Consider the following 13,847-nt stretch of genomic DNA (forward strand, 5'->3'; position numbering starts at 1 on the left):
AGTCCCGGGATGGTTAAAGATTTGTGTATGTCCAGGTATCATATGCAACCTTGTCCACAGGGCTGCACTGTGACGGGGCAGGAATGGAAAGCAGTGGGTACAGACTGGAGTCAGGAGGTTAAGAGTGTGTTGGCGGTGTCTGGGGGGTACACGGGAAAGAGTTTTGTGACAGCGGCTGCAGGGGAGGGTGGGAGTGGAGCTGCTTGGTTTGCAGTGCTAGTAGCGCCTGGAGCGTGTCCGCTTGGCACTCCATAACATTTAAGAACTGCTCCATGGCTTCGTTCTGGCGTGCCACTTTCTCCTTTCGGTCCCTCTTCTCGCTGTCTCACTACTCCTTCAATTCTTGTTTTTTGGCCGCAGCGTGCATCATGACATCACACAGAAAATCCTCTTTAGTTCTTCGTGGCCACTTTCTAATTCTGCGCAGCCGTTCAGCCGGCGATAACAAAGAGGGAGGCTGGGCTCCCAAGGTCATCTCTGTGAAGCCAAAATGCAACATTTTACAGAAGCAGTATTGTTTGCAACCCACAGACCATTGATTCAGTGATTTAAAACACAGCCGCTATTCACATACCTGTCACTAACTGGCTGACCCCAGGCAAGCACACATGAGCCACAAGGCCCCCAAAATGGTGAGTAACTGCGGGGGCTGGGGAAATCACTGTTCCAGGACCGTACTGTACACTGGGCACGTGGCTCTTGGGGAGAGCCAGCATTGTAGGAAGGGCCTTATAATCATTACTGTCCCCACATTTTCCACAGGCTGTGTTCATTATGGAAGATATCTTGCTGCTGAGGGTGAGCAGGGAATCGAGGGAGGGTCTTCCCCATACTGCAGCTTCTGCCCTGGCCCTTATGTGGCTCCCCTGTGTGCAGCAATGGTCCCTGCCCCCGTGACGGCAGAGTGGCGCAGGAAAGTTACCCTTAATGGGACAAAGCAGCTCTGCCAAAGAACCTGCGGCAGTGGATTGCCCAGTATCTCCATGAGAGTTTCGTGGAGATCTCTGAGGCAGATTCCCGTGAAGTGAGCGAATCAATCAACACCCTGTTCCGCCTAGGCATGTGGTGGTAAGAGCATCATACAGACACAAGCCTGCTTTCTGCAACCCTCCTGCCCCCAGCAACTTGCTTCAGCAATTCCCAAGATCAAAGCCACTTACCAGGGGCCTCCTCTCCTGTTTGTGCTTTGCCAAGATCTGACAGCTGTGACTGGCTGGCCTTCTCCGGGGTAGAGAAGAGCTCCTGGCTGCATGCATCTCTGACCTCCGAGTCGTCCTCTGCCTCTGGGTCCCTCTCCCACTCCACATCCTCATCCAGGATTTCCTCTTCCTGGCTCAGTCCACTCTCGACTGGCACGCGAGCCACCAAAGCATCCACTCCAGATCTTTGTAGAACTGGCAACTCGTGGGCGCAGCACCGGAGCAGTGGTTTGCCTCCTGTGCCTTTTGGTAGGCGTTCCGCAGCTCCTTCACTTTGACCCTGCACTGCACTGATCATGGCCCCTTTCTGTCATGCATCATGAAATCTGTCCATAGGTAACATAATTCCTACGGCTGGAGCGCAGCTGGGACTGGACAGCCTCCTCTCCCCAAATGCTGATGAGGTCCAGCAGCTCGGCATTGCTCCAAGCGGGGGATCACCTGGTGCGTGGAGCAGGCATGGTCACCTGGAAAGATGCACTGAGACCACTGCATGCGTCATCAAGCAAACAGGAAGGGGACTTTGAAAATTCCCAAGGAATTTAAGAGGTGGGGCTCACGGTTGGTCACCTGAGGGCAGGGCAGTGGAGTTCAAATCACAGCATTGTGGGACACCTCCCGGAGGCCAATGACAGCGCTGTAATCTACCACCGTGTCTACACTGGCACTGCACCACTGTAGCCCCGACGCAGAAAGCTGTACGCCTCTTGTTGGGGTTGTTTTTTTATAGCGCTGCAACTGTGCAGTTTCTGCGCACTAAGTGCCTTGGCAGTGTGTATACCTCAGGAGTTACACCACAGAAAGCTGCTTTACTATGCAGAAACTTGCCAGTGTAGACAAGGCCGAACACTGTAAGGCACAGTTTCAATTCCTTTAATCATTCTCGTGACACTTCTCTGAACCCTCTCCAACTTTTCAATATATTTCTTGAATTGCAGACACCAGAACTGGACACAGAATTCCAGGAGTGGTCACACCAGTGCCAAATACAGAGAGAAAATAACCTCTCTACTCCTATTTGAGATTCCCCTGTTTATTCATCCAAGGAACGCATTAGCCCTTTTGGGCACAGCGTTGGACTGGGAGTTCATGTTCAGCTGATCATCCATCATGACCCTCAAATCTTTCAGAGTCACTGCTTTTCAGAATACAGTCCCCCATCCTGTAAGCATGGCCTATGTTCTCTGTTCTTAAATGTATCCATTTAGCCATATTAAAACACATATTGTTTGCTTGCATCCAGTTTATCAAGCAATCCAGATTGCTCTGTATTGGTGACTTTTCCTCTACATTATTTACCACTCTCCCAATTTTTGTGTCATCTGAAAATTTTATCAGTGATGATTCTGTTGGGATATGTTAGGTTTAAGTAAAGACCTGGGAAACTGCTGGTATGCTGCCATGGCATTAGGGAAGAAAGGCACAGACAGGCAGTATTTCTTTGTTTAATAAATAAGTTGCCATATTTTTCCCTTCCCTGTTGCTTGTTGAGAATTGATAAGCCTTGCAGCTGCATAAGAAATGTAGTTGTCTAAAAAAATACCCTTTGTGTAAAAGAAGGGTTATCTCCCCCTCCCTTCTTTCCCAGCTACACAAGAGAGCCCTGGGTCATTGGCCCCTTCCTCCCTCCCCTGAGAACTGCTGATTAAAGAAATTTGTAGCAACAAATTATTGCAAAGAAATGTATTTTCAAGGTAAAAATGCCTGTATAACATGCGTAATGTTGTGAACAATATAGAGGGGTGGATATACTAATTGTATGGGTGTTTCTATTACTTAATAAGCGTTTTTCGGGTGTTGTACCAGATGTAGGCATTTACATACTAACTTAAATAAAAGGAGTGTGCTGTAACTAATCCAGTACTTACTCGACAATTGGGTCGAGGGGAACAAGTATCGCAATAAAGGATCCCATCTAGTCAATCCGCCTCTGGGTCAACCTGCTCCTTCTTCTAACAGATTCTATGTTTTCTTCCAGGTCATTAATACTAATGTCAACTAGTATGGGGCCAAGAACTGCGGGCCTCCACTAGAAATACATCTACTTAATGATGATTCCCCGTTTACAATTACATGTTGAGACCTATCAGTTAGCCAGTTTTTAATCCATTTAATAGGTGCCATGTTAATTATATATTGTTCTAGTTCTTTATCAAAATGTTATATGGTACCACGCGAAATGCCTTAAAGAAGCCTAAGTATATTACATCAACCCTATCACCTTTATCAGCCAAACTTGCAATCTTACCAAAAAAAGATTTCAAGTTAGTTTGACAGGTTCTATTTTCTATAAACCCATGTTGATTGGAATTAATTATTTTACCCTCCTTTAATCAAGGCTTGCGTCAGCTGCTCCATTATCTTGTTTGGGGTCGATATGAGGCTAACAGAACTATAATTACTATAGTTGCGTTTACTATTTTAAAATATTGGCACAACATTAGCTTTCTTTTAGTCTCCGAGAACTTCCCCAATGTTCCATGAGTTTTGAAAATCAACATTAATACTAAACGATCTGTTCGGCCACCTCTTTTAAAACTCTTGGTAAATTGTCCGGAGCTGCTGATTTAAAAATGCTCAGTTTTAGTAGCTGCTGTTTAACATCTTCCCGAGTGGAATGGAATGGAAAGTGTTTCACCATCATCTGATAAGATCACATCATCTGTTCCCCCGCTGTCCCCCCCAATACAGAACAGAAATATTCATTGAACACCATGGTCTGTTCTGCATTATTATTGACAATTCTATCGTTCTGCATTATTACTGACAATTCTACCATTTTCATTTAGTCATGGACCAATACCATAGTTAGGATTCCTTTTGTTCCTAATATACTTTAAAAATCCCTTTGTTTAGGTCCTTAACTCTGCTAGCCACTGATTTTCCCTTCTGTCTTTTTGCGTTCCCTATTGTCTGTAATTGCTAGCTTCTGATTTATATTCATTACTGTGAACTTCCTTTTTTGTTCATTTGTTATATATATTTTTATAGCTACCTTCACTTCCCCCCTAAGTGTTTGAAAATGTACCTTTGAAAATCTACTTCATCTGCAGACAAAAAAAGATTGAGTAGTTTATCTAATCCATCTCCCTGCAAGTGTAGGATTGTTCTCTGTAATACTTGAGCTCGGTGCAATATTTTTGACACAAATTCGCCAAAGAGATTCAGCCAGAAGGGTTTTTTCAGGCTAGATTCAGAAAGGCACTTAGGTGCTATTCGTAAAACAGCAAGAGGAGGAGGAGACGACCTGTTACCCAATAGCCCACTGGTTAGGGCACTCATCTGCAATATGGGAGCCCCCATACAGGCAGATTAGGTATCTGAACCCCAGTCTACCACCTTCCAGGTGAATGCTCTAGCCACAAGGCTATAGAGGAGAACACGCTCCCCTGTCCTCTTCCAATGACGTTTCCAAATTTCCTTTGTTTTAATTTTAAAAAGCAGTTAAAAGTGCCTAAAATCAAAGCAAAATGTTTCATTTGACCCCACATGAAATTTTTGGTGCTTTGTTTTGCCAAGAAATTTTTTCATTTCAGATCGCTCAGGAACAATTTTTTCCCTCGATTTCTCGCACAGCTCTATGTAATGTATGTGTATGCACATTTCCCTGTCTGATTTGTAATGGTCTTTGGGAAATTATTCTATAGTGAAACAGATCTCATCGACAGGCAGCTTTTGACAAACCTGCCAACAGTTCCAATTTGTCTGGGGTGGTCCAGGTTTTTAAAACCTATTCAGGAGAATCAGTCTTCTGACCAATTTCCCAGGAGCTGCTGCAGCAGGAGGCAGGATATTTTCCATTGAGCTGTTCCTCTCCTGGATATTCTTGTCATCCACACGTACACATTCAATCCTTTTCTGATATGTATCATCTTGCGTGAGTTAAATCAAACCTTGATAGACTACAGGGCTGTCTTCTAGCCATTTAATATTCCAAAGAATACAATTCGCAACAGCAAAGCTGCATCACATACCTTCTGCACTATGGTAGTGGCAAGCTCTTCAATCAGTTCCTCCTTATGTTCCCGTAAATAACAAGCCTCGTTCTGTTTGTCCTGCACAAAGATACAATTTATAAATACTACAGAGTCACATTTGAGTGGTATTTTTACAAGATCAATATAAAAATAAAAATGAGTAACATCCTACTTCGCATTGTATGCAGAAAGAACTGAATGTAAATAACTCTAATTTATTGGAATATCCTGTATTTCTGAAGTGGAACATGCGTGCTATCTTGATGATAACTTTCAGAGAAACAGCACACAATTCTTTTAGCTAATGCAGTAAGCTAATTCATCACTGCATTACGTTTTCTTTGATTTTCACTCACCTTTCCACTATTACTTGAATAAAGAAAAAACTGATCTATATAAGCCAGCTGAATGTTATTAAAATTTTTTTACCAGGCTTTCACCATATGTCTCTGCCTTGGAAATGGCTTCTTCTACTGCTTCTTCTGCCACACGTAAGGCCACAGCTAGGGTGTCCATCATACTATGTCCTAGTCAAAAAGCAAACAAAATACCCACATTTATGCTCAGCTGCAAAATTCAGACCAAGATTCTTCAGCTTCAGTAATTCTTAGATCTAGGATTTTGGTATAGTCTACTGCAGAGATGCAGAGCCAGACCTCAATCCCAAGCTTATCAAGATGCACAGGAACATAAGAATGGCCATACTGGGTCAGACCAATGGTCCATCTAGCCCAGAATCCTGTCTTCCAACAGTGGCTGGTGCCAGATGGTTCCGAGGGAATGAACAGAACAGGACAATTAGCAAGAGCCATCCCCCGTTGTCCACTCCCAGCTTCTAGCAGTCAGAAGTTCAGGGACACTCAGAGCGTGAAGTTGTATCTTTGACCATGTTGGCTAATGGCCATTAATGGACCTATCCTCTACCAACTTCTTTAATGTTTTTTTGAACCCAGTTGTACTTTTAGCCTTCCCAAATTCCCTGGCAATGAGTTCCAGAGGCTGACTGTATGTTCTGTGAAGAAGTACTTCCTTATGTTTGTTTTAAACCTGCTGCCTATTAATTTCATTGGGTGACCCCTGGTTCTTGTGTTATAAGAAGAGGTAAATAACACTTTCTTATTCACTTTCTCCACACTAGACTTGATTTCACAGACCTCTATCATATCCCTTTTTAGTCTTCTCTTTTCTAAACTGAACAGTCCCAGTCTTTTTAATCTCTCCTCATAGAGAAGCTGTTCCATACCCCTTATTATTTGTGTTGCCTTCTTCTGTACTTTTTCCAATTCTAATATACATTTTTTAGGTAAGGTAACCCGAACAGCACGCAGGATTCAAGATGGATTTATATAGTGGCATTATGACATTTTATGTATTATTATCTATTTGTTTCCTAATGGTTCCTAACATTGTTAGCTTTTTTGCGTGCTGTTGCACATTGAATGGAAGTTTTCAGAGAGCTATCCACAGTGATTCCAAAATCTCTTTCTTGAGTGGTAAGAGCTAATTTAAACCCCATCATTTTATATGTATAGTTGGTATTATATTTTCCAATGTGCATTACTTTGCATTTATCAACATAGAATTTCATCTGCCATGTTGTTGTCCAGTTTTGTGAGATCACTTTGTAACTCTGCAGTCTGCTTTGGACTTAACTATCTTGAGTAATTTTATGTTGTCTGGAAACTTTGCCAACTCACTGTTTACTCCTTTTTCCAGATTATTTATGAATATGATAACCTGCACTGGTCCTAGTATAGATCTTTGGGGGTCCGGTTATTTACCTCTCTCCACTGTGAAAACTGACCATTTATTCCTACTCTTTGTTTTCTATACTTTAACCAGTTATTGATCCATGAGAGAACCTTCCCTCTTATCACATGAATGTTCACTTTGCTTAAGAGCCTTTGGTGAGGGACATTGTCAAAAGCGTTCTGAAAGTCCAGGTACGCAATATCAACTAGATCACCCTTATTCATGTGCTTGTTGACCACCTCAAAGAATTCTAATAGATTGGTGGGGCATGATTTCCCTTTACAAAAGGTGTGTTGACTCTACTGTGTTCATCTATGCATCTAATCATTCTGTTCTTTATTATAGTTTCAACCAATTTCCCTGGTACTGAAGTTAGGCTTACTGGCCTGTAGGTGCCAGGATCGCCTCTGGAGCCCTTTTTTTTAAAAAAATCAGCATTACATTAGATATCCTACAGTTATCTGGTATAGTGGCTGATTTAAGGAATAGGTTAAATACAACAGTCAGTAATTTTGCAATTTCGTATTTGAATTCCTTCAGAACTCTTGAGTGAATACCATCTGGTCCTAGTGACTTCTTAGTATTGAATTTATCAATGTGTTTCAAAACCTCCTCTATTGACACCTCAATCTGGGACAGTTCCTCAGATTTGTCACCTACAAAGAATGGCTCAGGTGTGGCAATCTCCTTCACATCCTCTGCAGTGAAGACCAATGCAAAGAATTCATTTAGCGTCTCTGCAATGGTCTTGCCTTCTCTGAGTGCTCCTTTAGAACCTCAATCGTCCAATGGCCCCACTGACTGGGAGGCTACCTGCTTCTGACGTACTTTAAAAAAATTTTGCTGTTAGTTTTTCTGTCTTTTGCTAGTTGCTCTTCAAATTCTTTTTTGGCCTGCCTAATTATACATTTACACTTGACTTGCTATAGTATATGTTCTATTCTATTTTCCTCAGTAGGATTTGACTTTCAATTTTTGAATGCTTGCAGGCATTTCACTCGTGACTGTTCCTTTTAATTTCTGTTTAACTAGCTTCCTCATTTTTGTGTAATTCCCGTTTCTGAAGTTAAATGTTACTGTGGTGGGTTTCATTGATATTTTTCCTCCAAAAGGATGTTAAATTTAATCACATTATGGTCGCTTTTACCAACCAGTTCAGCTATATTCACCTCTTGGACCAGATCCTGTGCTCCACTTACGCCTAATCAAGAACTGCCTCTCCCCTTGTGGGTTCCAGGACTAGCTGCTCCAAGAAGCAGTCATTAATGGTGTCTAGACATTTTATCTCTGTATCATATCCTGAGGTGACATGTTCCCAGTTGAAATCCCCCATTATTAATGAGTTTTCTGTTTTTGTAACCTGTCTAATCTCCCTGAGTATTTCACAGTCACCATCACCACCCTGGTCAGGTGGCCAGTAGTACATTCCTACTGCTGTGCTCTCATTTTTCAAGTGTGGAATTTCAATCCATGGAGATTCCATGTTACAGTTTGAGTCATTTAAGACTTTTACTATATTTGACTCTATGCTTTTTTCACATATATTGCCACCTCCCCTCCCTCAGTCAGTCATTGCTACTGTATATATTTTGTATGTGTCCCATTGCTTTTCATAGTTCCAGCAAGTTACTGTGATGCCTATTCTATAAATATCCTCATTTAATATCAGGCACTCAAGTTCACCCATTTTAGTATTTAGACTTCTTGCATTTGTACACAAGCACTGATAAAATTTTTAAGTATTTAGTTGTCTGACTTCATGTGATGTAATTGAATACGAATCTTTTTTGTTTCACTGTTTCTCTTCATTTCCTGCCTGTACTTTATCAACTTCTAGCCTCTCCTCCTTACTAGGCTATGGAGTATCCCCAAGGGACGTCTGTCTGAACTGTGTGCTCCTCTGCACCTGTCAACTTTCCCCCCAGCCTTAGTTTAAAAACTCCTTTATAACCTTTTTAATTTTACATGCCAGTAATCTGGTTCCATTTTGGTGTAGCTGGAGCACATCCTTCCTGTATAGGCTCCTCCTTTCCCAAAAGGTTCCCCAGTTCCTAATAAACCTAAATCCCTCCTCCAAACATCATCCTCTTATCCACGCAAAGATACTCTACAGTTCCGCCTGTCTAACTGGCCCTGTGCGTGGAATTGGAAACATTTCAGAGAAGGCTACCATGGAAGTCCTGGACTTAAATCTCTTACCAAGCAGTCTAAATTTGACCTCCATGACCTCTCTCTCCTACCTTTCCCTATGTCATTGCACATGCACCTTGATTCTCAGAACCATGATGATGAGCATTGGCATAAACATCTCAATAGACAGAAAAAATGTTGGGTGGTCTGTACCCATTTCTATATTCTGCCTCTCTGGCATGTCTATGTGCCCTGCAGTTCAGATTATGGGGGTGTGGCAGCAGTGCTCACCAAAGTGCTGCACTGTAAATCCCCCATGTGGACTTTGTAGGCGTGAACTAAAATGTTCCTAGTTTGCATTAACTTAGTCCTCTTCAAACAGGGCTACATTAATGCAAAGTAGGAACCTTTTGTTCGCGCCTGCAGCATTCACACAGGGGAGTTATAGTGCAGCACTTTGGTGTGCACTGCTATTCACACCCCTGTAATCCAAACTGCCAGACATTTCCGTAAAAATACAGTATTGACAGAGGCTACTAACTTTCTAAACTTAAATAATACATAACTTACAATTTTACATAGAAAAACACAATATTTCTACAAAATCCATTTAGGGATACTAACAATGTGCTTACTTTAGTTGGGTAGTTATGTTGAGAGGAATGTTTGTAACAGAATTTAACAAAACTGAGACCTATATGAAAAACAAGTGTGTATGAGCATTAGGGGAAAATCATGTGAGAGAGAGAGAGAGAACAAACTCTGAACACGGTGTGTACAGTATTAAGAAAACCATATTGAAGTGAATGCATAATAGCCATGATGCAAAACAGATAAAGTCTAGCATGTGCCCTGTGAACCACAGAAGCTCTGGTAACTCACTAAAGGTTTTAGCTAAAAGATTAGTGATCCTGTAAACGTTTCATCACCAGGGACCAATGCGACTTGGAGACCCTCCAGCACTGTAGGCTATTTATCAAGTAACTCAGTAACAGCTCAGTTTTAGTGCAAATGAATTTTAAGTAGAGTTACCTTCTGTCTGTCTGTAGAATGTAGAGTCACTACCACAAATGCTTCCTTCATTTTCTATGCTTCCTTCAAAAAAGCTTCCTTCTGCTCAAAAAGACAACACAACACATATTGTATATGAATATTCAATATATTATTAGATTAAAGTACTCTTTCAAAAAGTAGTGGTGTTTCTAACTACACCACATGTATAGAGGAGCAGTCTGAAAATTCCTGTTTGAATTTCAGCTGTTATACAAAATGTTATTTCTTTTATATGAAAGATTTCTCAGAGAGAGAGCGAGAGCGCGAGGGGATGAAGTTACTTAAATGCAGAACTTGTAAAATGAAAGCTAGTGCAGTGAACTTGCTTTTAACATGACATTTGGGACTTGAAACAGATCCTGGATTTTAAAGGCCACTACTGTATAAATAAAACAAACCCAGACATTTAAACTTGTATTTATCTTCAAATGAAACAAGAGGGTTATCTTACAGTCATACTGAAAATAGAAAAAGAAAGTTAACAATGACATTTAGACGCTGAGACCTACAGAAAGGTCTCCTATATCCTGCACATCCTTACTTACGTATCCTGCATGTTATTACTCATGGGAGCAGTCTCATTTAAAGGCATAATTCAATGAGACTACTTTTGAGCATAAGGAATGCCTCGATGCGTAAGGTTTTGCAGGATCAGTCTCCTGACTTTTTTAATTTTCTGCATGTATTTAAATTAATTCTTTTGTTCCATTTGCATCACACCCACTAAATGTAGCATGCCCGCCTTTATTTTTTCATTTCCATTTTTGAAGGGTTTTTTTTTAAAATTGATAGGAAGAAAAAAGCAACCTATCAAAATGGAATCTTTTAGGATGGCATTCTCCTGTTCTACCTACAGGCTTGCCATGTACTTCTAAGTAGTATTAAAAGAGCCACTTAGAGTTGCCTTCACCCAGGTGCACACAGCCTTGCTATTATTTTTGTTTTCCAAGTGCTTAGCTTATCTTCAAGAAAGAAAGAAAGAAAGACTTTATAGAAAACATAAACCTTATAGAAAACAGAAACTCTGTACAGATTTCAGTCGAATTACACTAGGGATGAATTTGGCCCAGTGGAGGCAAATCATCTCAGAAAGATTAGTCTGGTTCTGCTTCTGAATCATTTGCTATTCAATTACAGTAAATGTGCCAGCATGACAGCAAGAAAGCACTGTCCCCAAACTCACTGAATACCTTCTATTACTAGTTTTATAGGGGGATGCATCATCTCTCCATAGTTAGGAAAGAATTACATCTCATTCTAGAAGGCTGATATTGATATTAAACTGATCACATTTCTTCCCCATTTACTAGAGAAACTTCAAATGTAAGCCGCAGCTGCAATTCACATGGGGCCAAATTCTATGGCAAACAGGCAAAACTCCAGTTGTGGTATGGACTGCAGGATCTGGCCTTAGTCAATTTTTGCATTAAGTGCAATGGAAAACCTCAACTCCAAAATTCTGTGCTCATTCATTATCTACACAAAACTCTCAGAGCCCTAAGCATGTTCATGGAGAGCAGAAACAGCTGAAATTTGCTTTGTAGATCTGAGAGCAGAATTTTGCCTTATAGATTATCTAAATTTTGATTAGTTAAATAGCTCAAACCTAGCCCAACTCCCTAGATATTTAACTTCTTATATTCCCCCACTGTAATTCTTCTGAAAAATTGTAATTTTCTTTCCCCCCCCCAAAAATACTCTCAGAACTCTGATTGGGTCCATCATGTGAGTTAATGTGGATGAGCCTATAAAAAATTAAAACTGTACTGTACCTATTATTTCAGAACAAGCACCACTCTCCAGTCTATGTTTTCTGTATAAATTCTTCAGGACTTTGGCACTACCAAAACGCTTGAAGCGACTTTTCACATTATTGTAATACCATTCCAGGGACTGGGTCCTTAGGAGTCTAAAGAGAATAAATGAGCAACATTTCAGAATGTTTAAAATGAGTCTACATCAAATAAAAACAAAAACTCTCCCTGGTCTTTCCTAAAAATTATATCTACTGGGCTCTCTTAAATCAAAAGCCTTATAGCATAATATTTTTGAACACTGTTTCTTGGTTTTAGCTTGAACAAGTCTGGTTTTATGGCAAAATAAGTACTGGAAATGTAGCTAAAAGTCATTCTGATTACAGTAGTAAGTTGCTTGGTTACCATATCAAAATAGCAGATTATATATTTTAACAAATGTACTGAATACATTTTGAAAGGCCATCTACAGTATTATAGAATAACATATGAGGCTATGGTTTTAAAAGTGTTTAATATTTACATGGATTTATAAATAACTCACTATGGAAAGAATAGTTAGTTAAGACTTTACAGGGCCTGGAGAACTCTCTTTTTCTCTTTGATTAAGATTTTTTTAAGATTTATTTTTCATAAACATATACAAACATTTACAGAAAAGAGCTCATTGGACAAGGTCTGTACAAAGAATCTTAACTCATTGCAAACAAATAAGAATGGGTGGAAAACTTTATTGGGAAACATTCAAATAAATAGTGAAAGTGCCATCATACTGGAATGTGTAAGAGCAAGAACTGGGAGGACAACAAGCCAAAAGACATTGTAAACATCTACATCTTTTCCCAAAAATCAACATGGAACCCGGATTTAGCATCTGTGCTCTGAATGGAAAAAAATCTCTCACCTTTGAGTAGATTGTTCCAAAGCCCACTGAATGGAAAGACTCGCAGAGACTTCAGTGGGCTTTGGATCAGGTCCCAAAAGACCAAGAAGATGATGCAAGCCATATCAGCCCCTTTTATGATAATAAACCATAAGCAAGGGTGCAGGGCTAGCAGCAGAAAGTCTGCGCAGAGAGTGATTGTGGGTAGCCCACAGCTGACTGGCACAGTCTCAAAAATGGTATCATGTGGAAAGAACTCTACGAATTCCCAGCTGTAACTTAAAGCTGACCTCCACCAGCAGTAGCCCCAGGAAAGAAAAGCAGTGTTTGCACCAGTGGGTCTGAATCAACTCCCATGTGTTTTTTTTTTTCACAAATTGATCTGATTTATTTGGTTGTGTACTGTCACATTAGTTTAGTTTATTTTATGCCACACCTACTTACATCAAGTCAGATCACATGTAGCAAAGTGACTGGTATATTCTGATGTGACAGTATAGCATAGCTACAAATGTGACAGTTCCCTCCACCCTTGTAATAATGTTTTTCAGTTACTAAAATGGGAGGGGCAAATCCCATACAAAGTAGGAGACAAGGAGTTTACGTTCTAGAACTTTGTATGTAATTAAGGCAATCTGTTGCTTCCTAAGACCAAGATTTTGAAACTTAGAAGCCAAAAGTTAGCCTTCTAAGACTAACTTAGGTACCTAAATAAGTGGCAGGGCCGGCTCCAGGCACCAGCTTACCAAGCAGGTGCTTGGGGTGGCCACTTCGGAGAGGGGCGGCACATCCAGTTGTTCGGCGGCAATTCGGCGGACGGTCCCTCACTTCTGCTCCTAGTGAAGGACCTCCCGCCGAATTGCCGCCACAGATCGCGATCGCGGCTTTTTTTTGTTTTGTTGTTGTTTTTTTTGCTTGGGGCGGCCAAAACCCTGGAGCCAGCCCTGATAAGTGGCCTCATTATCAGAAGTGCTGGGCACCCAGCAACTCCAACTGACTTAAGCCATGATTTTCAAAAATGGAATCAATGGAATAACTGGCTACTTGATTCAGATGGGGTAATTCACTCCTGACACAACTCTAGTTAGCTTGTATAGTA

The 13,847-nt window shown here is 40.9% G+C and overlaps 1 protein-coding gene across 1 annotated transcript in view; it reads right to left on the minus strand.

The window, feature by feature from the left end:
• LOC113405172 (rab effector MyRIP-like) overlaps positions 1-13,847 on the minus strand; it is a 346,653-nt gene that overhangs the window by 68,620 nt on the left and 264,186 nt on the right. The window contains exons 4-7 of the mRNA XM_026646107.1: positions 11,884-12,020; positions 10,091-10,171; positions 5,606-5,703; positions 5,174-5,254 (exon numbers count right to left, since the gene is read on the minus strand). Coding sequence (XP_026501892.1) covers positions 5,174-5,254; positions 5,606-5,703; positions 10,091-10,171; positions 11,884-12,020 — 397 coding nt within the window. The remainder of the gene's footprint in view (positions 1-5,173; positions 5,255-5,605; positions 5,704-10,090; positions 10,172-11,883; positions 12,021-13,847) is intronic.

Source organism: Terrapene carolina, unplaced genomic scaffold, assembly GCF_002925995.2.
Source record: "Terrapene carolina triunguis isolate 2854851 unplaced genomic scaffold, T_m_triunguis-2.0 Scaffold34029, whole genome shotgun sequence".
NCBI classification, from domain to species: domain Eukaryota; kingdom Metazoa; phylum Chordata; order Testudines; family Emydidae; genus Terrapene; species Terrapene triunguis.